Genomic DNA, 22856 nt, shown 5'->3' with positions numbered 1-22856 from the left:
GTGTGACCTCAGGGGAGTCACTTTATCTCCCTGTGCCTCAGCTCTAATCCCCAACTCTGTCACTGACTCTCTGTGTGTGACCCTGGGGGAGTCACTTTATCTCCCTGTGTCTCAGCTCTAATCCCCAACTCTGTCACTGACTCTCTGTGTGTGACCCTGGGGGAGTCACTTTATCTCCCTGTGCCTCAGCTCTAATCCCCTGCTCTGTCACTCACTCTCTCTGTGTGTGACCCCGGGGGAGTCACTTTATCTCCCTGTGCCTCAGCTCTAATCCCCAGCTCTGTCACTGACTTTCTGTGTGTGACCGCAGAAGTGCCTGTGTCTCAGCTTTAATCCTCTGCTCTGTTTTGACTCTCTGTGTGAGAACCTGAGGGAGTCACTTTATTTCCCTGTTTCTTTAAGGTCAGGGTTGTGCAGTCAGAGAGGGGTTTTGCTACTGATGTGAATCCGGCTTCCTGCACTGTGCTTTGCTGCAGGTGCAGTAGATGGTTTGAGGCAGGCTGATGTTCTTAATGTTCAGAGCCAGCTCCGTCTCACTGACCCGCTCAGCACTGTAGGATCCTCCCTTGGTTGAAGTTTTTTCTTTATCTCCGGTGCTTCTTAAAGCAAACAGGTGTTGGATGACTCCCTGGGGCTCTCGCCAGTACCAGCTCAGCCAGGGGTACTCCTTATCCCTCAGGAGGCACTGGAGACGGGCACTGCCTCTCGGAGTCACCATGACATACTGTGGATATTGATCCACCAGAGTCGTTCCAGCAACTGAAAGAAACAGGGAAGATAGAAGACAGAGCCATAGCTGGGGGGTCATTAAACAGAGTGCGGTTCTGTCCCAGGGATCTCTCCTGTCCTGACCCAGGGATCTCTCCTGCCTTGTCCCAGGGATCTCTCCCACCCTGACCCAGGGATCTCTCCTGCCCTGTCCCAGGGATCTCTCCTCTCCTGTCCCAGGGATAAAGGGATACAAGTCCAGCCTGCCCCTGCTGAGGAGAGCAGTCTTTTTGTTCTGCATGTCTGTGCCTCCCTCCCGCTGTGGGTCCCTTTGCTGCAGGCGCAGAGGTACAGGGCAGTGTGGAAGCTGTGGGCGCTGGGAATCCTCAGCAGGAACCGCTCCTGGGCCGGCCTCTCCGCCGTGAAGTTCTCCCGGGTCACGTACTCAGTGACGGAGTTCTCCGAGCCGGAGAGGAAGAGGGCTTCCATCCCGCTTCCCCCCGGCGCCTGCCGGTACCAGTACAGGAAGTAGCAGGAGGAGTCCAGCAGCAGGCAGGAGATCTCGTGGCTCTGACCCGCTCTGGCCAGGCTGTGCCGGGGCTGCTGCACAAACTGGGACGTGCCACCTACCATGCAAAGGACACCAGCTCACGTTACCCAGTCCCACCAGCTTTGGGGCAGTGTGAACTCGTGAGGGGATGAATAAAACCCGGTTCCTGGCCATTGCCTTTAATTAAATGCCAATTAAGGATAAAATTCCCCTCACTGTTCCCCAAACACAAGTTACATCATCTAACTTTAAATTAAGGATAACATTGCCACTTCTCTCCCAGTCCCACATACACAAGTTTCACCTATAACATTATATTAAGGATAACATTGCCACTTCTCTCCCAGTCCCACATACACAAGTTTCACCTATAACATTATATTAAGGATAACATTGCCACTTCTCTCCCAGTCCCATACACACAAGTTTCACCTATAACATTATATTAAGGATAACATTGCCACTTCTCTCCCAGTCCCACATACACACAAGTTTCACCTATAACATTATATTAAGGATAACATTGCCACTTCTCTCCCAGTCCCACATACACAAGTTTCACCTATAACATTATATTAAGGATAACATTGCCACTTCTCTCCCAGTCCCATACACACAAGTTTCACCTATAACATTATATTAAGGATAACATTGCCACTTCTCTCCCAGTCCCATATACACAAGTTACACATATAACTTTATACTAAGGAAGTAAAGCCTGGTACCTACAGGAGGCTGTGATACACAGCAGGCTCAAGATTAGAATCATCCCCGTCTCTTCTATGTGAGCTCCAGGTGCTCTGAAGTCAGAGACGCGTGTTACAGACACAGTCTTATCATCACGGGAGCTTGTCAGGTGACTCTCCCTTCAAGGCTGCTAGTGTTCATACATCACATGGCTAAAAGGTGCCTGCTTAAAGGTTAATGCAGCACAGGAAGGCCACACAATGAGAACTGGTGGCGGTGGTGGGGCTGACAATTGGATTCATTCATTTATTTATTTTATTTGTTGGGTTTTATATACCGTCATTTGGTGAAGCCATCATAACGGTTTACAAGATTCAAATTGTAATTCTCTTAACAACTGTGAAAAATAGGTATAACAGGATGCATGCATATTAAACAGAGGTTAATCATTTCTAGTCCAGAAAAGAATCATTTTTGAGAGAGGAGGGTTTGCTTGGTGCTGGTTGGAGACAAGTTATTTTGTGGTTTTTGGTTGAAAGTTCGATTGGGTGTTAAGATGATCAGAAGTATGAATGTTAACGTAGATTTTGCGAAACAGCCATGTTTTTAGGTCTTTTTTGAAAGTTTTAAGGTTGGGTTGCGTTCTCAGATCTTTTGGGAGGGAGTTCCAAATTTTAGGGGAGGCAATGGAGAAGGCTCTTTCTCTAGTTGTTGTCAAATGCGCATCTCTGATGGAGGGGACATTTAAGCATCCTGAGTTGTTTGAGCGTAGGTTTCTTTGAGGATTCTGGGGGGTTATGTTTAAGCCATTTAGTCCTTGATGTTCATTGTTTAGAATTTTATGTAAGATGGTCATGGATTTGTTTTCAATTCATGCTTTAATTGGAAGCCAGTTTGAAGGGTCACAGTCCTAACTACATGATAAATTGCTGTGATGATGTCTGTCTAACCTGTTTCACAATTCTGTAAACCGTTCTGATGGCGAAACCGAATGACGTTATACAAAACATGTTAAATAAATAAATAAATAAATAAATTAACTAACGCCATGATGAGGGTCAGCTAGATACATTACAAGACATTGCAAGACTGGAAGATTGGGCTTCCAAATGGCAGATGAAATTTAATGTGGACAAGTGCAAGGTGATGCATATAGGGAAAAATAACCCATGCTATAATTACACAATGTTGGGTTCCATATTAGGTGCTACAACCCAAGAAAGAGATCAAGGTGTCATAGTGGATAACACATTGAAATCGTCGGCTCAGTGTGCTTCGGCGGTCAAAAAAGCAAACAGAATGTTGGGAATTATTAGGAAGGGAATGGTGAATAAAATGGAAAATGCCATAATGCCTCTGTATTGCTCCATGGTGAGACCGCACCTTGAATACTGTGGACAATTCTGGTCGCCGCATCTCAAGAAAGATATAATTGCAATGGAGAAGGTACAGAGAAGGGCAACCAAAATGATAAAGGGAATGGAACAGCTCCCCTATGAGGAAAGGCTGAAGAAGTTAGGACTTTTCAGCTTGGAGAAGAGAAGGCTGAGGGGGATATGATAGAGGTGTTTAAGATCATGAGAGGTCTAGAACGGGTAAATGTGAATTGGTTATTTACACTTTCAGATAATAGAAGGATTAGGGGGCATTCCATGAAGTTAGCATGTGGCACATTTAAGATTAATTGGAGAAAGTTCTTTTTCACTCAATACACAATTAAACTCTGGAATTTGTTGCCAGAGGATGTGGTTAGTGCAGTTAGTGTAGCTGGGTTCAAAAAAGGTTTGGATAAGTTCTTGGAGAAGTCCATTAACTGCTATTAATCAAGTTTACTTAGGGAATAGCCACTGCTATTAATTGCATCAGTAGCATGGGATCTCCTTAGTGTTTGGGTAATTGCCAGGTTCTTGTGGCCTGGTTTGACCTCTGTTGGAAACAGGATGCTGGGCTTGATGGACCCTGGGTCTGACGCAGCGTGGCAAGTTCTTATGCTCCTATGTTCTAGAAAGGAGACCTAGGAGTAAGGCCAATCGCAGAAAGTGAGGGAAAGAGGAAGGAAGAGAGGCAGAAGACATGGAAGGTGATGCAGGTTGTAGAACAACACTGTGGTTATAACCCTGGCAGCATGTGCAGGAGGCAGGGGAGGGGTATGGAGAGTCAGTGATTTGTGAGAAGGTTTTACTGGCATAACTCAGTCCATTTCTGATGAGCTTTGGAGAACTCTGCCCCTTTGATTGGATGAGTGCCATGAGCCTTCATTCACAACTATGCAGAGATTTTCTCTATTTTATACCCTCTCCCAGCTATAGATCTCAGCTGGGGGCCATGCAATCAGGGGACTGGGTGTGGGCATCCAGCAATAACTGGGACACCCTCCCTTCCCAGGAGCTGTGAGCCACCTCTCCACAGCATCCCCCAACCCTGCTAGTTTGTGGAGCAGGACCTGAGTTATAATTCGAACCCAGGTGCTCCCCGAGGCAGTGTACACCAGTGCCACTGAGCTGCCAGCCTGGCTCTTTTCTTTGGCTTTAAGAAAAGCCAAGGGTACACACTTTTGGCTGTCAGTGTGGCCCTCTGATCTGCTTGGGAGCACCTGGCATTATGCAGTGAGTGCCCCAGTTTTTGCATCAATGTCCCCAGCACTTCTCTCATGGTGCATCACTGCAGGAGCAGAGGTACCAGCCCGAATCCTCCCTCTCCACTGCCTTCAGCCGCAGGTGATAAGCACCATCCTTTCCCCTCTCTGCGGAGCCCTTCTCCTTAAAACCAGGCAAGACTTCAGGCTCTTCCTGCCGGTACTGGGAGATCAGGAGCAGTGGGCTCTGCCCTGGGAGCTGCCGGTACCAGTACATCAGTGGCTGGTCTGATTCTCTCTGGAAGCAGTCCAGCTGCACCGGCTGGGACACCATGGCCATCAGAAACCGCCTGGGCTGGTGGATCCTCTGGGACACGGAACCTAGTCCAACAAAATTAAGAGAAACAGACACAGAGTATACATAAATCTACCCAATTGCTAGCTTGTACTTTGAAGCTGAAATGCGATGAGTGACCTTGGTGAAGGTCGTAGGGTGAGCAGCGGGCAGGGCATGACATTCTGGGCTCAGTACTTCCAGTCTGATAGAAGGAGATTGTATCGGGGCAGCACTGATAGAACTCCCTGGGCACCCCCAATTCCTGTGAATATTTTTCCCCTGGATAACACGACGAAAGCCAGGACCCATAGATAAGATTCCCTTATCCCAAGCTCAGATCTCAGGAAAATAAACTGAGGGGATCCAAAGCCGCACATTATTTTAGGATTGAAACCATTCTAACTATATCTGAAAAGTCTCTCCCGACCCACACAGCAGGATTCTCCATTACTGCACCCGCACGAGGATCATCTCCAGATGATAAGGTTTGGAGACCACAAGCAGGTCCCAGGTTCTCCCCAGGTCTGCCACCGCTCCTGGGACACTGCTCCCTCTGGATCTGAAGGATGGTCTTCGGGGACGGATGAGAGAGGCTGGCTCGGAGGTGGAGACGGTACTTACAGGGCAGAGCGAGGAGCAGGAGCAGGAGCAGGTGCATGGTTACTGAACTCTCCTCAGGCTGGCTTCCGAGCAGCCATTCTGCAACTGTTTCCTGCTCAGACCACAGCTACGCCTGACACCCCCTCCACCACAAGCCCTTTCTGCCTGAAAAACAAACCGGTTTTGATCTTTAGATAAGAAATTGTGTTGTTTTTTTAAAAATCTTTTTCTGTAAAGTCCCTCTCTTTACTTCAAGATCAAGTGCGATGGCTCCCTGAGGAGACTAAATGGGGAGGGAGTGCTCACTGGCTCCATGATAAGAGCTGGGTAGTGTGGAGGAAGGAGAGAGACTGTGTGTGTGATGGCTCCCTGATGAGACCTGGGTAGGGTGATGAGAGAAAGGCTATTCCTGATGGCTCCCTGATGAGAGCTGATGCATATCCGGACATGCCTTCACTGACACCTACTGGCCAAAGCAGTTTAGGGCTCCTGTTCTGAAGATAGGAGCTGGGTAAACGGGTAGTACCAGGATTGTTGCCAGCTGGCTGCACCGCAGTGCATTGTGGGAGAGCTGGCCCCCAGCCCCCTTCCTGTTGTGTAATGCTAGAGGATGTCCAATCTCTCCTAATTCCACACTCTAAGTAATCCTTTTGGTGTGAGGGACACTTAATTCTTCCATTAACGAGGTATCCAGTATCACCCGCATAGTGCTCCTTTATTCCCCGGGGGTCCAGCGTTGATCCCCTCCACCCTCCTGCCCATCACTTCTTCCACACCTTCTCTTCCTTAATCTCCTCTTGGCGCTGGCATTTGCTTCCTGTCCACCCCTCTTTTCTGTTCTCTTAAATCCCTGGGATTAGCCAGGGAGTCTATTTCTCAGCATTTCACCAAGTGCCTGGCACAGCGCCCTGCGTACCCGGGTGCATTCTGGGGTCTGTAGTGAAGGCAGAAGCGGGGAAAGTGATAGGAAGACGCGACGTGGAGTTCTTTATTGATGCAGGCTGGATAAGGCTTAGCTGCTGAATTTCTCTGGAAGAAGGCCTTCGCCTCCCGAGGCTGAGTGCTCCTCCCTCTCTCTCTCTTTTTCTGGCAGTCATTCCCTTCCTTCTTAGGTAGATTTATGCATGACAGACCTGGTCTGGGCTGTCAACCCGAGGTTCACGGCTGGAAACTGGAGAGCTGTGATGGGGGATGGCCCCTTCTACAAATCTGGTTCCTTCTACGCATACTCTGTGCCCTTACTGCTGGCCGCTCTTGGAAATGGGGACACTAAGTGAGTCGCATCTCTGGTCTGATCCAATTTGTCAGTTCTTATGTTCTTATAACCAAGCATCCTTCTTAAAATCCTGTGTTGTTGGCAGCTCCAATACTTTCCAAACAAGTTTTCCCTATAAATAAGGATGGGGGGATCCAATTTAGATTAAATTTGAAATCCATCACAACCAAAGGAAGGTTCCAAGAGTCAGAAACAAACTGGAATGATCTCGAATCAAATCTGATTCTCTTCTTTTTTTTCAGTTTTTGGCTCTTTCTCCTCAGCTGGAACCCTGACTGGGTATTTGCACCAGGGCTTCTACCAGCCCCTCTAAATCTGGCCACCAGGTGTCGCCTTTAACAATGAGCATGACTCCCTCTCTCGTCCCACCCCAGGCACCGTGAACGCTGCCGCCAGAGAATCCGAACCCCGGCTGACCCAGGGTGCAGAAGACCCAACTCAGAGATCAAACCAGGGATGAGCTCATGCGCCGACCCTCTCTCCGTTCAGGTATGAATACTCATACTAAACATTGCATCCATCGCTTGTGGTGAATCTGTCCACGCTGCCAGAAATCCAGCCCAAAGCAACTGAAATCAGAGGCCAGACTGCAACCAGCTTAAAGCTGACTCCCATGACCTGGGAAAATGTTTGCTCTAAGATCTGTAGATGAGAACCAGTTTTTGTAGAAAGCCAGGAGGAGGTTCTGCTCACTCCCCTCTCCTGATAATGCTGGCTGTGTGTTTTTGTCCCGAAGCTTCCCTGAAATCTGCCTTTGGCATCAGGTAATCTATGTGTTTGAGGAAGCCCTCCTCCTACCTCATTAGTATCAGCATATAAGCCATCCGGACCTGCAGTGTGCTTGTTGCTTGCTTGTCCTCCTGAGCTAATGATGAGGCACCGACTTCTTCTCCTATGTCTCCTCTGGACAGTGGGAGCAGAGGTCACCCCAGTTCTCCATTTGCAGTTCTCAAGGGTTCTGGACCCTCCAAAGGGGTCTGTTGAGTTACGCTGGGGGGTTGACCATGACAAGGAAGTGATTCTCTTTGAGCTGCAGGTGAAGACAATAGGCTGGATTGGGTTTGGTTTAAGCCCCAGTGGTGAACTGGAAGGGAGTGACATGGTGATCGGAGGGGTCCACTCTGACAAGTCCATCTACTTCTCAGTGAGTGCCGGGGCTGGAGGGAGCTGGGGTTAAGGGCATTCTCTGATCTGTCTATCAGTCTGACTTTACAAATATTTCCCTCTCTCTCTCTCTCTCCGTCTCACTGACTTTTTCTGTCTGCTCCTCTGTCTGTCACTGCCTTTTCTCTTTCTCGGTGAGCGCCTTTTCCTCTTTTTCTGTATTTCTGTCTTCATCCCTCACTATCTCCCTCTGTGTGCGTATGTGTCTCACACATAGACCTCTGCTCTCAGGACAGGCACATGAAGGAGGAATGGCCACCAGAGGTGGACGAGAAGCAGAACTATGAGCTGCTGTCGCTCACGCAGAATGAGACCACCACCACCATGGTGTTTCGCCGTGCCCTACGCACCTGTGACCCCGATGACCAAGATATCACAGTAAGGAGACACCCAATTGGTTACCAGCAGGACCCCCTTTGCCCAGTTCCCTACAGTGGAAGATGAATCTCTGAAGGCTGTGTGACTGCTATACCATTCAGAGCTTCCTCTGGATGTATAAATCCAAAAAAGCCAAAATATCCTTAAATGCCCAGAATGTGACAGCACATAAAGATGCCCTGGTGGTCCATGTGGACACCACTCCTTTTCTCTACCGCAAATACCCCCCCTAACTCCAGCATTATACCCTTCCAACAGAAAGTCCGTCGTGTCCCATAGCAATATCTTGAAACCATCATTGGCAGGATTATGAACCAGTAATTGTCCAATAGATTTCTCTGTATTAAAGGGACTGCTTCTTCGGGGAGCCTAAGACTGCCACTCCTGCAGTGCTGCTGCCATCTTGTGGTTGCTTCTCCACACAGCCTGGGTATTTTTTCTAGAGATATAGGAAGATAAATAAATAAATGACATGAAATTTCATCTAGAGTCACAGGAAAATGTAGCTGGCTCAGGAGGTTGTGAGAGCCATGAAAAGACGGGACTGTCCATCCCCAGCCTCCGGGCTGTAAAACATACATTGCAGAGAGAGGTTAATGTATGATTCTCTGTTTCCCACAGAACGATACCATGCGCGTGATCTCCCTGTATGGCCTGGATGACTCACTGCAGTATGAAGAGGAGCATAAATATGTGAAGTCCATCTACCTGATGGTGAAAAGCCCCGTGACAGATACGCCAAGCACCTACTTCACCTACGACATCAAACTGAATAACGTAAGTGCGGCTTTAGATGGGAAGGGTCATCCGAAACGCCACCTCGCTTGCATGACTTTCTGACAGAGCCCCCTGCAGCGTGAGGTGATATAAGGTGATTATATTCTCTCTTTGTTATGACAGTTCCCCATACCTGTGACGGACACAACGTATGCCTGCACTTTTATCCCCATGCCAACGGTTAACGAAAAACACCACATCTTCCTGGTAAGTCCCCAGATTCAGGTGAGGGGATGGAAAGGTGACCATAGCAAGGTAAAATGTCCTCTTGGCCTGATTTCTTGGAGAGGCAGAGGTACAACCTCCAAACATGCTGGGTCTGTTGGCTGTGTGCTTCCTATTTATTTATTTATTGAAAAAATGTATACAGGAGATCACAGGAGAGGATGCTTTCAGTCTGGCTCTCTCTTCTGGAACTCCTTACCCGGGGCCCTGCATCTTACAGGCTGCACAAAAACGTTTGAGAAATTCTTAAAACATTTCTATTCCAACAGAGCGAGAACTTTTTTGATCAGGAGCAGAATCTGGCAAGTTGGGTTGTTGCCCTGAAGATGAGATTGTTTTGTTTGATTTTTATTTTATGAATATTAATTCTGTAAGCCGCCTAGAGCTGTGGAAATTTTGGATGGAGAATTCAAATAACTGGAAGTTATTATAATGCACCTGCTAAATTGACATTTCCAAATGTTTCAGAATAATTTCCGTTTTGTATTCTCATTTGCAGCTGTTTTGTATTTCAGGCTATGGGGTGGGGATGGGTTTGGAGAGAGTCAGAGGGGCAATTCACTTCGGCAGTCAGTAACACCTTATGTGTATGTGTGTGTGCTAATGTCTCTCTTGCTTCTAGTACGACCCCCGGATTGACCCTAACAGCGCTGGACTGGTCCATCACATCCTGGTCTACGCCTGTGCAAACAACACCAATGTAACCTCAGAAGTGGGTGATTGCTACGGCTCTGACCCCACCTTCTCCCAGTGCAGCCAGGTCATCTTCGGCTGGGCTGTTGGGGGCTCGGTAAGTCTAGAAGCAGAAAGCAGATATGGAAATGCTTTTTTTTTTTCTTGCCAATGACGCAGCTCTGAAGAAAATGAATCAGAAGTTACCCACAGGGGCGATGGAAGCTTTGTCACCAGAGAACATTAGCAGCAGGTTAGAGACGCGTCTGACAGGGATGAATCAGATGCAGAGGATTCTGTCTGGAAGCTGGGGATGGATTCTAGACTTCCTGAGGGCTCTTCTAGCCCTGTTTTTCATGATTCTAGATGGGACTTTTCCCCATTTTATTTTCCTGGCTCTTGTGTCCATCCATCACAGAAACAATCCTCTAGCTAAAAGGCAGGGACTGTGGCTGCCTCCAGCAGGAGGCATAAGTAGGCGAGAACAGGAAGGTGCGTTTCGTCGACGTGTTTGGGCTCAGGGGCATCACGAGGAGAAGCAGCCCTGGCAGACACACGCTGGTATAGGAACACAAGCTTTCTGGTTACTTTCTCCACTTCCCTTCCTTCTCCAGGCCTTTCACCTCCCGAAGGACGTGGGGATCCCGCTGGGCACTTCGCTGGATCCCCTCTACATCAGACTGGAAATTCACTTCAGTAACTTTGACGCCAAAGAAGGTGGGGGTTGCTTTCAAGAGGCAGGTAGGGCACTGGTGGTGGGCAAAGAGCAAGGCACATAACATTCCTGAATCAGATCATTCACGGTCCCCAACTCTTTCAAAAGGCCTTGTCAAAGGAGGAGCATGGATCACACACACAGTTAAGGAAGACCAGGAGCAGGATTCCCAGAATCCTTCCGAACCTTTCACTGGACGTTTTCTCTCATGTCTTAGCTTCTCTTTCCTGTTCCTGAAATAAACTGAACATCAGCAGATAAACAGCCACCGTCTCTGGTCTGCAGTGCCTGCTCTGGACACAATAGATAAACTTTAATTCTGCTGGATAATATGTTATCAGAAATTATTAAAGCCTGGGACGGGCACAGAGGATCCTCACCGGTGAGGGAGTGAGGGGTAAAGCCTGGGACAGGCACAGAGGATCCTCAGAGGTGGGGGAGTGAGGGGTAAAGCCTGGGATAAGCACAGAGGATCCTCAGTGGTGGGGGAGTGAGGGGTAAAGCCTGGGATAAGCACAGAGGATCCTCAGAGGTGGGGGAGTGAGGGGTAAAGCCTGGGATAAGCACAGAGGATCCTTAGCTGTGAGGGAGTGAGGGGTAAAGCCTGGGATAAGCACAGAGGATCCTCAGAGGTGGGGGAGTGAGGGGTAAAGCCTGGGATAAGCACAGAGGATCCTCAGAGGTGGGGGAGTGAGCGGTAAAGCCTGGGACAGAAGATCCTTAGAAGTGGGGATAAAGGGGTACATTCTGGGATGGGCACAGAGTGATTCTCAGCAGTGGAGGGACATAAGGACATAAGACCATGCCATGCTGGGTCGCATCAAGGGTCCATCAAGCCCAGCATCCTGTTTCCAACAGTGGCCATTCCAGGTCACAGGTACCTGGCAGGGAAGTGAGGGATGAAGCCTGGGAGAAAGGTTCCTTAGTGCTCAGCAAGGTCTAAGCTGGGTCTGGGAGAGTCTGTGTTGTTGCAATGGAAATGGAGAGTGGGTAGAGATTGGAAGGGCCTGGAGGTGTTTCCCTACCATTAGTTTCTCTGCCCCTGGTATGGAGGTTCTGATAATTCTCTCTTATAGATTAACAGTGCTTTATTGTGGGATGAATATCTCCTAGGAAAGCTGCTGAAAAGAGTTTAGCAGGGAAGGCAGAATTAGCAGATTATGGGAATGTTAATCTGATTAAACTCAGTGACCACAAAAAGATGATAAAAGATCCTGGGACTGTGTCATGGGCACGTCATAATTAGCAATGTGGGCAAAGCAAACCTTTATTCACTTAAAGAACAAATATCTCTCAGTAACATTGCTGGCAATCTGATATTTTAAATGTATCTTGAAGGATTAGCACAAAATGAGCATTTCCTGGGTGGGAAAAGGAAGAAAGATTCAAGTTTTGGGTAGTGTGGGGTGTTAGAGAGGGGTCGACGTGCTATTTATTCCAGCAGTTTGGGGAATAGGGTGGCAGCTCACTTCAGTAAAGCTTCTCTTCATACCTGTCTTCTGCGTCCTATCTCTTTATCTTACTTGCTCTATGTGTGCATCTTTCTCTTTCTAAAACAGACATGCCTGGGCTCTGAAAACAGTGTGATGCTTGCTGCAAGGGTACGTCATCCCACCCTCTGATACTGGAAGGTTCTCTCACGCCAGCAAGCGATATCTATATATTAGCTGGGTTATTGCACGGTATCACAACTGAATTCAGGATCATTTTACCACCTCAGCCAATATGTAATGGTTTTCTCATGGCATCAGATAATATTTGGGGGTTATATCACCCTATCTGGATCTGTTTCAGGTTATAGTATCTAACCCCAGTTGCTTTGTTTCAGGAATATTTGATAATTCAGGAATTACAATATTCTACACGCCAGAGCTACGGAAACATGATGCAGGCATCCTTCAAGTGGGGGTTTTCACTTTCCCCATGCACTTCATCCCCCCCGGAGCTGAGAATTATAAATCATATGGACTGTGCAAGACGGAAAAATTCCATGAGGTGAGAGCCGTGGCAATGTGCTATCAACTGGAATGTTTCACATGGTGCCTGTGCTGTAGAATAGAATGGAGGATTATTCTAACAGAGGCATTTCTCCCAGTGTCTGGGCTGAGAAATTGAATAGGGGATTATTCAGTCACAGGTAGCAATCAGTGCATTTCTCTTAGTGTCTGGGTGGTAAACTAGAATAGGGGATTATTCTGTCATAGGCACTGATCAGTGCGTTTCTCACAGTGTTTGTGCAATAGGGTAGTGGATTATTATAACTAGTTCTTCTTATCACTGACAGATCTGTTGCACTGCAGAAGCTGTTACTGAAGTCTTTAGTTTCTCTGTGGCAATGCTACTTCTGTTGCTTCCTTCCTGTTCCAGGTGAATGGGTGGCCAGTGGAGAATATGAAAGTTTTAGCTTATCTGCTCCACTCCCACCTGACTGCTCGGGGGATTAAAGTGATTCATTACCGGTAAGAGAGACGCATTCTATTGCTGATTATTGCAGCCACATCCTGGGATGGAAATTATTTACTTAGTTATTTAAAAGTATTTATTACCCGCCCCGCCAACGTCGGGGGCAGGGGACAGTGAGAACAGTGATAAAAAGAATTATAACTAGAAGTATGGCAGCAGAAGTTTGCTAGAGTGGAGATAATTTATGATAAGAAACTAGAAGTTTGGGAAAATTAATTTAAATATCTAAATCTTAGAATAATAAACTTCCCAAAACTTGATTTGATTTCTCCATATGATATGCTTAAAGAGTATTTAGTGGAAATTTTAAAAATTCCTCAATCTGCCATTCACACTATCTCAAAGATTTATTATGTAAATCCAAAAGGAACAACTTTACAAGCTAATAGTGAAGGACAAAATTCTTTGAATCTAATAGGGGTAATCGAATCAACTATAGATACAGTTATTACAAATAGATCAGTATTGCATGTATCCTTTTCATTTGCCATAGATAGAGATGGTTCCTTTTCTTGGAGGCAGAATATGGATATATCCTGACCTTTCTAAGCAATCTCAAGATAGGAGGAAAAGATTTCTTGATTTAAGAACAGAGGTAGAAACGAAGGGTGGAAAAATGATATTAAAATGTCCCTGTAAATGCGAAGTTGTCTTTCAGCAACAGAAATTTATATTATTTGAAGTATCACAGCTACGGGTCTTCTTAGATTCGCGCCCCCAAGAGATTGTGGCTGTAGAACTAGAGGCTAAATAGAGAGATACCTGTTTGTAAACTCATTATTTCAGTTGTTCATCTGGTTGAAGGTAACCCTCCCAGAATGTCCTCAGATATTGCTCTATTACATATAACTTCATGAGATATTTACTTCATATTTGAATACTAGATATGAATATTGGATAGAAATATTAATGGTGAGATAAAAGTTAATATTCTTGAATTTTTTCTTTCCCATCTGTATTGATTCATGGATGATTGCCTGTTGTATAATGGAAATGCATAAATTAAAAATTAAAAAAAAAAAGAATTATAACAACTAAAACGATGAGACAAAACAAAATCAATACTGAGGCTGAGCAAGATAGAATTATTGGGAAGCTTCTACAAAAAGGGTGGGTTTTGAGAGCCTTTTTGAACAGTTTAGAATCACTGGTGAGGCGTATGGATAGTGGAAGGGAATCCCAGAGGGCGTGGCTGAAGATTGAGAAGGAGCGCTGACTAGTTAAGGCCAAACGTGCTGCCTTCGGAGGGGGAATGTGGAGCAGAAATTGACTTGAGGATAGAAGAGGTGTGAATACGCAAAACTGAGCTTATCCAACGTGATTTGACATTGTGAAGTAAGTTATGGATTAAGGTGGCAAGCTTCTATTTTATGCATGAGGAAATGGGTAACCAGTGCAAATCTTTTAAGACATGATGATGATATGATGATGAATGGGGGGTATTGGTAAGTAGACGGGGGGCAGAAGTTTGATGATTTGAAGAAAACCAAGGGCAATCCTGAGGGAGACCAGCATAGAGGGAATTCAATAGTCTACGGAAGGCAAACAAATGAGGGCTTGTGAAACTGTGCGAAAATTGTCAGGAAATAGCAGAGGTTTAAGATGTCTCAATATTTTTTACTTAAAGAAAGAACTCAACAACTGTTTTAATCTGAGGTGCCATGGAAAGGGAGGTATCTAAGATGATGTCCAAATGACGTGCTGAAGAGCAAATTAGAATATGGTCCCCCAAAATTTGGGGAGACTCAGGGATAGTAAAAGGAGGACGAAGACCTAAAACCAGAATTTTGGTCATATTTGGTCATATTGGATTATTGGCAAATTGGATAATCTGAACGATATCCTCTACAGAAATTTCTGAAAATTCATTTCCCAAAGAGGGGGATTCCTTCTAACCCCAACTCTTAGCCTGTAAACCTAATCATTGTTCCAAGGATCCCCAAACTTTTCAAGAGAAAGGTGACATAGGATATTTCAAATCACCAAGACAGAGTTTGATGCAAAGGGGAGAGACATGGGGGGCAGAGTTCCCAAGAGTAGAGCAGATAGTAAAATTGTCAGTAATAATATTTCTAGATTTTTCAGACGTTGGCAATCCTTCTACATCCCCAGAAATTCTTCCTCTGCATCTGAATCTCGGGGGCTGGGGGGAGATATAGGGGTGTGCATAGTGCACTCCCTCAACCCCTCCCTACCCTTCCCTCTCTCTCACTCCCTCACTCCTCTCTCCATTCCCCTCCCCCCTTCACTTTCACTCACCTTGGGCATCTTCTCAACTGTCAGGGGCCTAGAAAATGCCACCAGCCTTTCTGTCGCCGCTCATCTTGTTGTTCTTTTGGCGGGGTCTTGGAAACCACATCAGTCTTTCTGCCCCTGCCCCCACCCTGCACAAGAAGAAAGGAAAATCTTTCTTCACAGGCTAGATCCAGTTGAAGGAAGGAAAAGTATGGCGGGCTAGGAAATCTGGAACCAACCCACAGGTTGGGGACCCCTACCCTATACCTGAATCCTACCCCAACTCTAAATATTAACCTTCAATCCTAACTGCTCTTAGCTCCAGCTCTTAACCCAACTCTACCCAGATTCTATAACTTCACTCTAGTCCTAACCTTCAACCATAACCCAATCCTATCCTCAACCCTAAACCCCCTAATTGTGACTCTGTCCCAACTCACTTCCTAACCCTATATCCTCTATAGCCTCATCCTAACCTCAAACCTTAACCTCCATCCCTAAACCCAGTCACTAACTCTAACCCAGTATCCTGCTACTGTCATTCCTAATATTCTCCTCTGTTCCTCACCATAGGAATGGCACCCAGATCGGGGTCCTGGGTCAAGATGACAAGTATGACTTCCGTCTGCAAGAGTCACGGCACCACCGCTATACCATTGACTTCAATGTGGTATGTCCCCCTATCCCACTGTGGCCCACAGAACAAGATGGCTGGAATAGAGAGGCGATTGCGCAGGAGGGAACCAGGCTGACAGAGACAAAGGGGGACTTTCCATCTTTCAAAAAATATTTCAGGATTGATTAGGGGGAAGGCTCCTCCCCCAGTTCATCTCTGCCCAGACTGCAATGTGGGCAACTTTGCTTGATGCCTTAGCAATCCATTGATATCTGATTGGGTAGGGTGGGGAGGCGCTAGAATTTGCTGCTTTCACGTAGGTAGTGCTGCGGTCTGCCCGCTTTTCTCAGCCACTGTCAACAATTACAAAACAAAAATGGAAAAAGTGAACCCGTGAACAGGCCGATAAGTGTTAAACCTGTGTGCTGTAAATCAACGTACAGTTTCTTAACACTCAGCTTAAATGTTTTTTTAAATTCCCGATGCAGAAGGCGAATGCTATGCTAATGCATCAAGAGTAAAAAAACGGGGGCAGACTGGCAAATGTGCGTTCAGTATAGGCTGAATGCACATTTAACTCGGGGGAGCTGCCACAGAGCGCTGCATGTCCAAATGTTATGGCAAATAAGAAAAGTGGTTTGCTTTTTAAATAAAGTGAAAGCATTCAATTAGTTTTCTCCACCAAAAGCAGTAAATGAAAGTGTCACAATGATACTAAGGGGAAGGACACATTAATCACAACACAGGGAATCTATTGTTTAATGACTTACATGGACCCTTGACTGCAAGCTGACTTTACTCCACCTGTGAGGCTGGAGTTCAATTTGCCATGTTAAAAAGTGTGCATCAGGCGCAGGGGTGATAGCTAATGTCCTCATCTACATGCAATTAAAATTTGACGGGTGCTATCAGTTCGCGTTTGTTAGGGATGTGCTAATCTCCTTACTGCATCCGGCACCAGTCTTGCACATCCAAAATGCACGCCCAACCGTGTGTAAATCCCTGCGCTAGGCTGACTGCACTTTGAGTGTAAAACTCCTCGCTGTACCGGCAGTAAGGTTTACGCTCATAAAATGTCCATTCAAGGGTGGGCTGAACGCACTTTATTGAAGCAGCCTGGAAACAAGGGAATTTTCTGGTGTTGTACTGGTGAGAGAAGTCACCTCTGTCCCCTTGCTAGACTGAAGCTCCCAAGTAACATGCACCGTGTTTGCTCTCTCCGCAGGGAGATGAGGTCCTGGTGGAATGCACAGCCAACACGATGGACCGAGATGACGTTACCTATGTGAGTGTCTCCTGCTAGTGAGTGCAGCAAACTCTGTAGGCCTTGGTGCTGATGCAGGAAAGCACACTATGCAACCCCTGGAAGGGAGAGTCACCACTCTGGTTTGATGATGGACTTCATGGGGGTGTTTGGGACGTTCATAGAAGTTTGCGACTGGAGCAATGGGGAGTGGCCTTTGCAGGGGCAGATTTAGTAATGGTCAGAGTAGGCAGTTGTCCAGGGGGTGTGGTCAGCTGCTTTGCCAGAGTACAGGGTGGTCAGCAGGGGCAGGACATGGGGATTCCAGTGCGATGCTACTGCTTTTGGCCAAAGGTCGAGCAGCTGCTCCTTAGTGCAACTCATCAGAGGGGGACAGCTCCCCACCTCATCCCTGGCAAGCATCTGGTTGTCCACATGCCTAAGGATAGCCAGGGTATATATCTTGGGCCTTCGACTTTTAGGGAAACCCGTGACTGGAAGTGCAAGACTTTTAAAGAAGTACGACAGAATATTTATTTATTTATTTATTTATCATTTCTTATATTCCACAACTTTCCAAAATGTGTTCAGTGCAGAGTGGAAAGAACATCCGTAGCGGATTATGCCATCACAGGCAATGACTGAGCCATCTGTGATGCCCAGACTTTTAGGTAATTTGATAGTAAGGTCACCTGTCACAGAAAGACATTGCCCAGACCTTGACGCCTGTACCAATCAATTGGGAAGAAACCCACTCACAGTGCAAAGAGCAGGGGAGACTGCTGCTGCGGCTGCCTTTTCCCACCTGTGGTTCTTCCCTGCGTCTGGCTTCTCTTTGTAGGGGGGGCCCAGCACGCTGAACGAGATGTGCCTCGCCTTCCTCTTCTTCTACCCCAGGAACAACATCTCCACCTGCTGGAGTTACACAGACCTGCCGTACGTAACAGACATCCTCGGGCAGGAGCACACCACCGAGTGAGTCGGGGGCAGAGCATTGAGGGGCAGGGGGGGGGGTGTGTGTGTACTGAAATGAGGAACAATGTGCACAGAGACACAGACTGCATGGGCCAGGAGACGTCTCGGGACGCTGACCGTCCATGTTCTTCTCCTCCTCTGCAGCATTATGGAGGCCGTGATGAACCTGAATTACGTGGAATGGGATAACGAGACAATCCGTCTGGCAGAGAAGGCTTCAAAGGAGGCGGTGCAGACGGTTATCGTCCAGAACAGGAAGGTAAATGTGGGCAGAAGGAGAGAGAGAAGTTCTACCCCGTCCCCCACAGGAATTGCCCCTTCCTCTCCCCGCGCCGCTCTGCATCTTTACAGGCACATGCCAAGCTCCCCGTGCCAGGGAACCTTTCCGAAGGCTCTGTGTTGCCATGGCCACATGATTTGAGGGCAAGCTAATCCCAGCGAGTTCTGGGTTTGCCTCATTGCAAGAAAACCTTCACTGGGCCCTGCTTGTGCTGCTTGGGTATCGCCCACCCCTTTCGCATCCAGACTACTTGAACACGCTGCTCTGCTTCATTGCCTAGGTTTTCTCAAGCCATTCTCAGTCTACTCCATTCGGGCTTCCTCCCTGTACATTCCCCGGAAACAGCCCTTGCCAGTCTCCACTGACCTCCTCATGGCCAGAGCCAGGGGGCCTTTCATCAATCCTCCTCGACTTATCCTCCGCTTTGACACTATTGATCATCATCTGCTCCTTGACACTCTGTCCTCACATGGATTTTGGGACTCTCCCGTCACACTTTTAATCTATCTTTTGATGGATGCTCCTCCACTGCTATCCTGTTCCCAATTGGTGTGCCCTAAGGCTCTGCTCTCTTATTCCCTTGGTGCTCTGATTTCCTCCTGTGGCTTCATTTACTATTTTTATTCTGATGAATCCCATATCTATCTCTCTGCCCCAGAACCTCTACCCATAATTCACTGGTTCTTTGACATTGCTACTTGGATAGCCCATGGCCACCTTAAACTTAACAAGACCAAGGCAGAAGATCTTCTCCCCACTCACACCACTGCCCTGTTTTTCTGTCTCTGTGGAATAGTGCTAAAATGTGTGGTTTCTTTCTCTGTAACATCACTACAATCCATCCAAAACCCTTATCTTCTCTCTCTTCACCTCCTCTTTAGACTACTCCAATATGTCCTCTCAGATCTCCCAGTGCACTACAATCTATCCAAATTATCTTCCTTCAGTGTTGTTAAGACTGTATAACCCCTCTTCTCAAGTCACAAGGTCTCCCCATCTGCGTCCACATACAGTTCAAGCAGCTCCTACCTATATCCTCATCTTCTCTTACACCCTAGAAAGTGACCTTCTCCTCCGTTGCCAACTCCCAGCGCCATATGTATTTATTTATTTATTTATTTATTCTGCAGTTACAGGTCACCTTGCTGGAACAGGCTCCCTTTCTCGCTGTATTCAGATCCCATCTACAAACCCACCTTTTTGAGGCTGCTTTTAAATCTGATAAGAGCCGTGTTGATTTTAACCCTATTTTCTGAAGCCTCTTATTTGTCACGTCTATGAGCAGGGATTGTCCCTTATGTGTATCTGGGGACAGCACTGCGTACATCTAGTAGAGCTACGGAAAGGATAAGTAGGAGCTCTGATTTCCCCTAGGAAGAGAAGGAATCACAAGTCTCAGCAGGAGGGGGAGAGGGCAAGGAGTCTTCTGTTCATCCTGCTTTCAGGGTTTAATCCTTCAGTCGTCTGGCACCCACTTATGGAATGAAATTGGTAGAGGGTCCCTTCCTACTCTCATTTCCTTTTCCTTTCTGACTAGTCCTATGTTTTGGGAGGGGCAGTGGGGCTGCAGTTTTGGATAAATAGTCATATTAGGAAAAAGGCCATGAATCTGGTCAGATAAATTACCTCATTGATGTGGTAAATGATTTTGCTATCTAAACTAAACTAAAACTGAACTCCACTTGAGTCCATTTGGAATATACACAGATCCATGTTATCATCCACAGCACCCCTAGTAACTCTATGTTTTACTCAGCGGATAAGTCACAGATTGGAGCCGGCTTGGATAGGAATCTTTATTCAGACCCAGTGGCAGAGGAAGGAGTCCCTTCCCGAGGTTATTGTAACAGAACTGGGCCCTATAGGATGATGGAAGAGCAAAAATATCTGATTTTGATGGTATATGGATATTAAACTGAAAAGCGTACATAAAAACCAGACTAAGTGTATGCATGGCTTTGTCACAACGTTGAGCACGTAACAGGAACCCCTTGAAGGTAACCAGGTTTTGTTCTCTTGACTTTAGGGGACCAGATTATCACAGCCCGGGCTGATCCCTGACATTGAACCTCCCATACTGGGCCCCTGTGATGACACCTCCTTTGACCTCAGCAACGGCCCATCCCCTGCAGAGACTCACGGGGGCAGACCTGTGGACACCGATAGCTCCTAACTTTGGCTCTGCCCAGCTCCCGTCCCAGCTCCTTCTGCTATGCCAGGCGGGACTGCTCTGGTCTTTTGCTTCTGCAAGTGCTGAGGGATTCAAGCTTTCATGCAAGTGTAATGTAAGGAGAGGAGGTGAGAAAATATTCCCCTACCCACCAATCTTTCAACTACTAACCACCCCCACCAAAAAAAACAAAAAACGTTTTAGATAACCCAAGAGCTAAACAGCTCCTGGAGGAATCTGGAAGCTTTCAAGTTGTGACCCCTTTTAATGACCCAACAGGAGAATTACCTAAAGCTGCTCTACATGAGCTTTGAGGCCCACACACAAATCCTTTTTTGGAATGTGACCTTGATAAGGTCATTTCCTGAGCGGATACTCAAGTTTGACTTTATTTTATTTTATTTATTTATTTATTTAGTGTTTTATATAAGATCAGAATGGTTTACAATACCTGCATTCATATTCATGGTCACTGATCACATACTGTGTGTCACCACCATAGTGTAAACATAATCCTATATATTGTAGGATTTCACACTGGCTACTGTATAATCTCGTTCATATTCATTCATTTTCAGTAAATACACGTTCCAGCTGTACTAACAATGCTCTTTACATCCATGATTACGTATTGCTCCTCCACTAACATTATCTCTGGTACTGATGTAGCAGTTATCCACATACTGGTATTTTACATTAAGTCGTACGCATTTCTAAAGAGCATGTTTTCAGTTATCTGAGGCAGTGACTCTGCTATGGAGAACACTCGCTCTCTTATTTGCGTTAGGTGTGGGCTCCGAGTGGAAGGCACCATTAGAAGACTTGGAAAACTCATGGGCAAACATCTTTGGATAATTCTCCTTTTGCGTTAATGAATGGGATCACAACTTTGCAAAACTTGTATCCCCCAACACCCCTATCTCCAAATGTGCTGTTCCCTTCTAGCACCGATGCCCAGAGAAATACACTGGCCAGTGCTGAGAGAGTATAATCCCTGCTCGGAGGGGCAGTGCAGGCATCATGAAGGTCCATTTGCTCTTTCTCCGCACACTACAGCTTCTGTTGCTTTTCTGGCTATAGACTGAGCTCCTGCTCTCACTTTTATCAGATCTGCCTTTGCTTCCAAGTCTTCTCCAGAGTCAGATGCCTTCTGATGTCTTAGCCCTGCCAGCTGGAGCCTTGTCATTTTCTCACTCCTCTGAGCTCTCATTGAAACAATTAAATTAAAGCAAAGAACCAAATCTGCCTACCCTCTCCTTTTTGTATGAACATTACATGGATTTTAATTACCATCAACAATGGACTTTGGAAGGAAGGCAGGAAGAGAGTAGCACGGTGACCCCCTATTCTCTTTCAGGGGCTTGTGGGACGAAGTCCATCTGGATGATGAAGTTCCAGGTCTGGGACGGGATCTACAACATTCACCTCTCAATGCTGCTTCACTGCAGGCATCCCTCTGTTTCCTCTGCCTGGAACACTTTCTTTTAGGACACATTATTCATGTTTGTCAGTTAGGTCTTACTATGGTCCTGTCTCGGGTTCTCCACCTGTCTCATTTGTGCCTTTACAACCTCTGTTCAGGTTAGGATGGGATCCCATTTGATCCTGGCTTCAGGGCCTGGGAACCTGGAATCACTAGCCTCTCTGAAATGTCGGGATGTGCACAGATTGGCTGATACTTCTAGGCCCCTCCATGTTCCGGGTACAAACTGCAGGCTCCTCCTTGGCCTTTGTCGTATTCTCCTCTAGAGCCTTGAGGACCTTTGAGGTGGATGGATGCAGAACGCAGGCAGCGTCAGCTCAGCAGTTCTCATCTGGAGGCTCGCTCAGGGCGGGGGTGGGGCAGGGAGAATGATGCTGTCAATATAGTGACTGACTTCATTCATTTTTTTAGTTGGTTATCATGCGTCTCATAGAAACATAGAAATGACGGCAGAAGAAGACCAAACGGCCCATCCAGTCTGCCCAGCAAGCTTCACACATTTTTTCTCTCATACTTATCTGTTTCTCTTAGCTCTTGGTTCTATTTACCTTCCACCCCCAAAATTGAAATATCTAGCTTGATTAGTTAGGGGTAGTAGGGGTAGTAACCGCCGCAATAAGCAAGCTACACCCCTGCCTATTTGTTTTACCCAGACTATGTTATACAGTCCTTATTGGTTGTTTTTCTTCTCCCCTGCTGTTGAAGCAGGGAGCTATGCTGGAAATGC

The 22856-nt window shown here is 46.7% G+C and overlaps 1 protein-coding gene and 2 gene segments (V, D, J or C); 1 reads left to right on the top strand and 2 right to left on the bottom strand.

Annotated features, from left to right (window-relative positions):
* Positions 1 to 239: 239 nt before the first annotated feature.
* On the bottom strand, positions 240 to 2071 carry LOC115077926. The segment is given in 2 exon segments: positions 240 to 759; positions 1988 to 2071. Coding segments are annotated over 2 exon segments (366 nt in total).
* Positions 2072 to 4593: 2522 nt separating this feature from the next.
* Positions 4594 to 5515, bottom strand: LOC115078392. The segment is given in 2 exon segments: positions 4594 to 4901; positions 5479 to 5515. Coding segments are annotated over 2 exon segments (345 nt in total).
* A 1066-nt stretch (positions 5516 to 6581) lies between these two features.
* LOC115078391 (putative DBH-like monooxygenase protein 2) lies at positions 6582 to 21874 on the top strand. Its single transcript, XM_029581300.1, has 15 exons — positions 6582 to 6730; positions 7108 to 7222; positions 7680 to 7877; positions 8129 to 8275; positions 8897 to 9052; positions 9176 to 9259; positions 9900 to 10067; positions 10564 to 10666; positions 12493 to 12659; positions 13032 to 13123; positions 15936 to 16032; positions 17204 to 17263; positions 18063 to 18196; positions 18341 to 18455; positions 20503 to 21874. The coding sequence occupies exons 1-15, from the start codon at positions 6582 to 6584 to the stop codon at positions 20647 to 20649; spliced, it is 1932 nt and encodes a 643-aa protein (XP_029437160.1). The 3' UTR covers positions 20650 to 21874.
* Positions 21875 to 22856: the final 982 nt, after the last annotated feature.

This window comes from Rhinatrema bivittatum, chromosome 16, assembly GCF_901001135.1.
Source record: "Rhinatrema bivittatum chromosome 16, aRhiBiv1.1, whole genome shotgun sequence".
NCBI lineage: Eukaryota > Metazoa > Chordata > Amphibia > Gymnophiona > Rhinatrematidae > Rhinatrema > Rhinatrema bivittatum.
The sequence above is the reverse complement of the archived record's forward strand: the minus strand, read 5'-3'. Positions and strand labels throughout refer to the sequence as shown.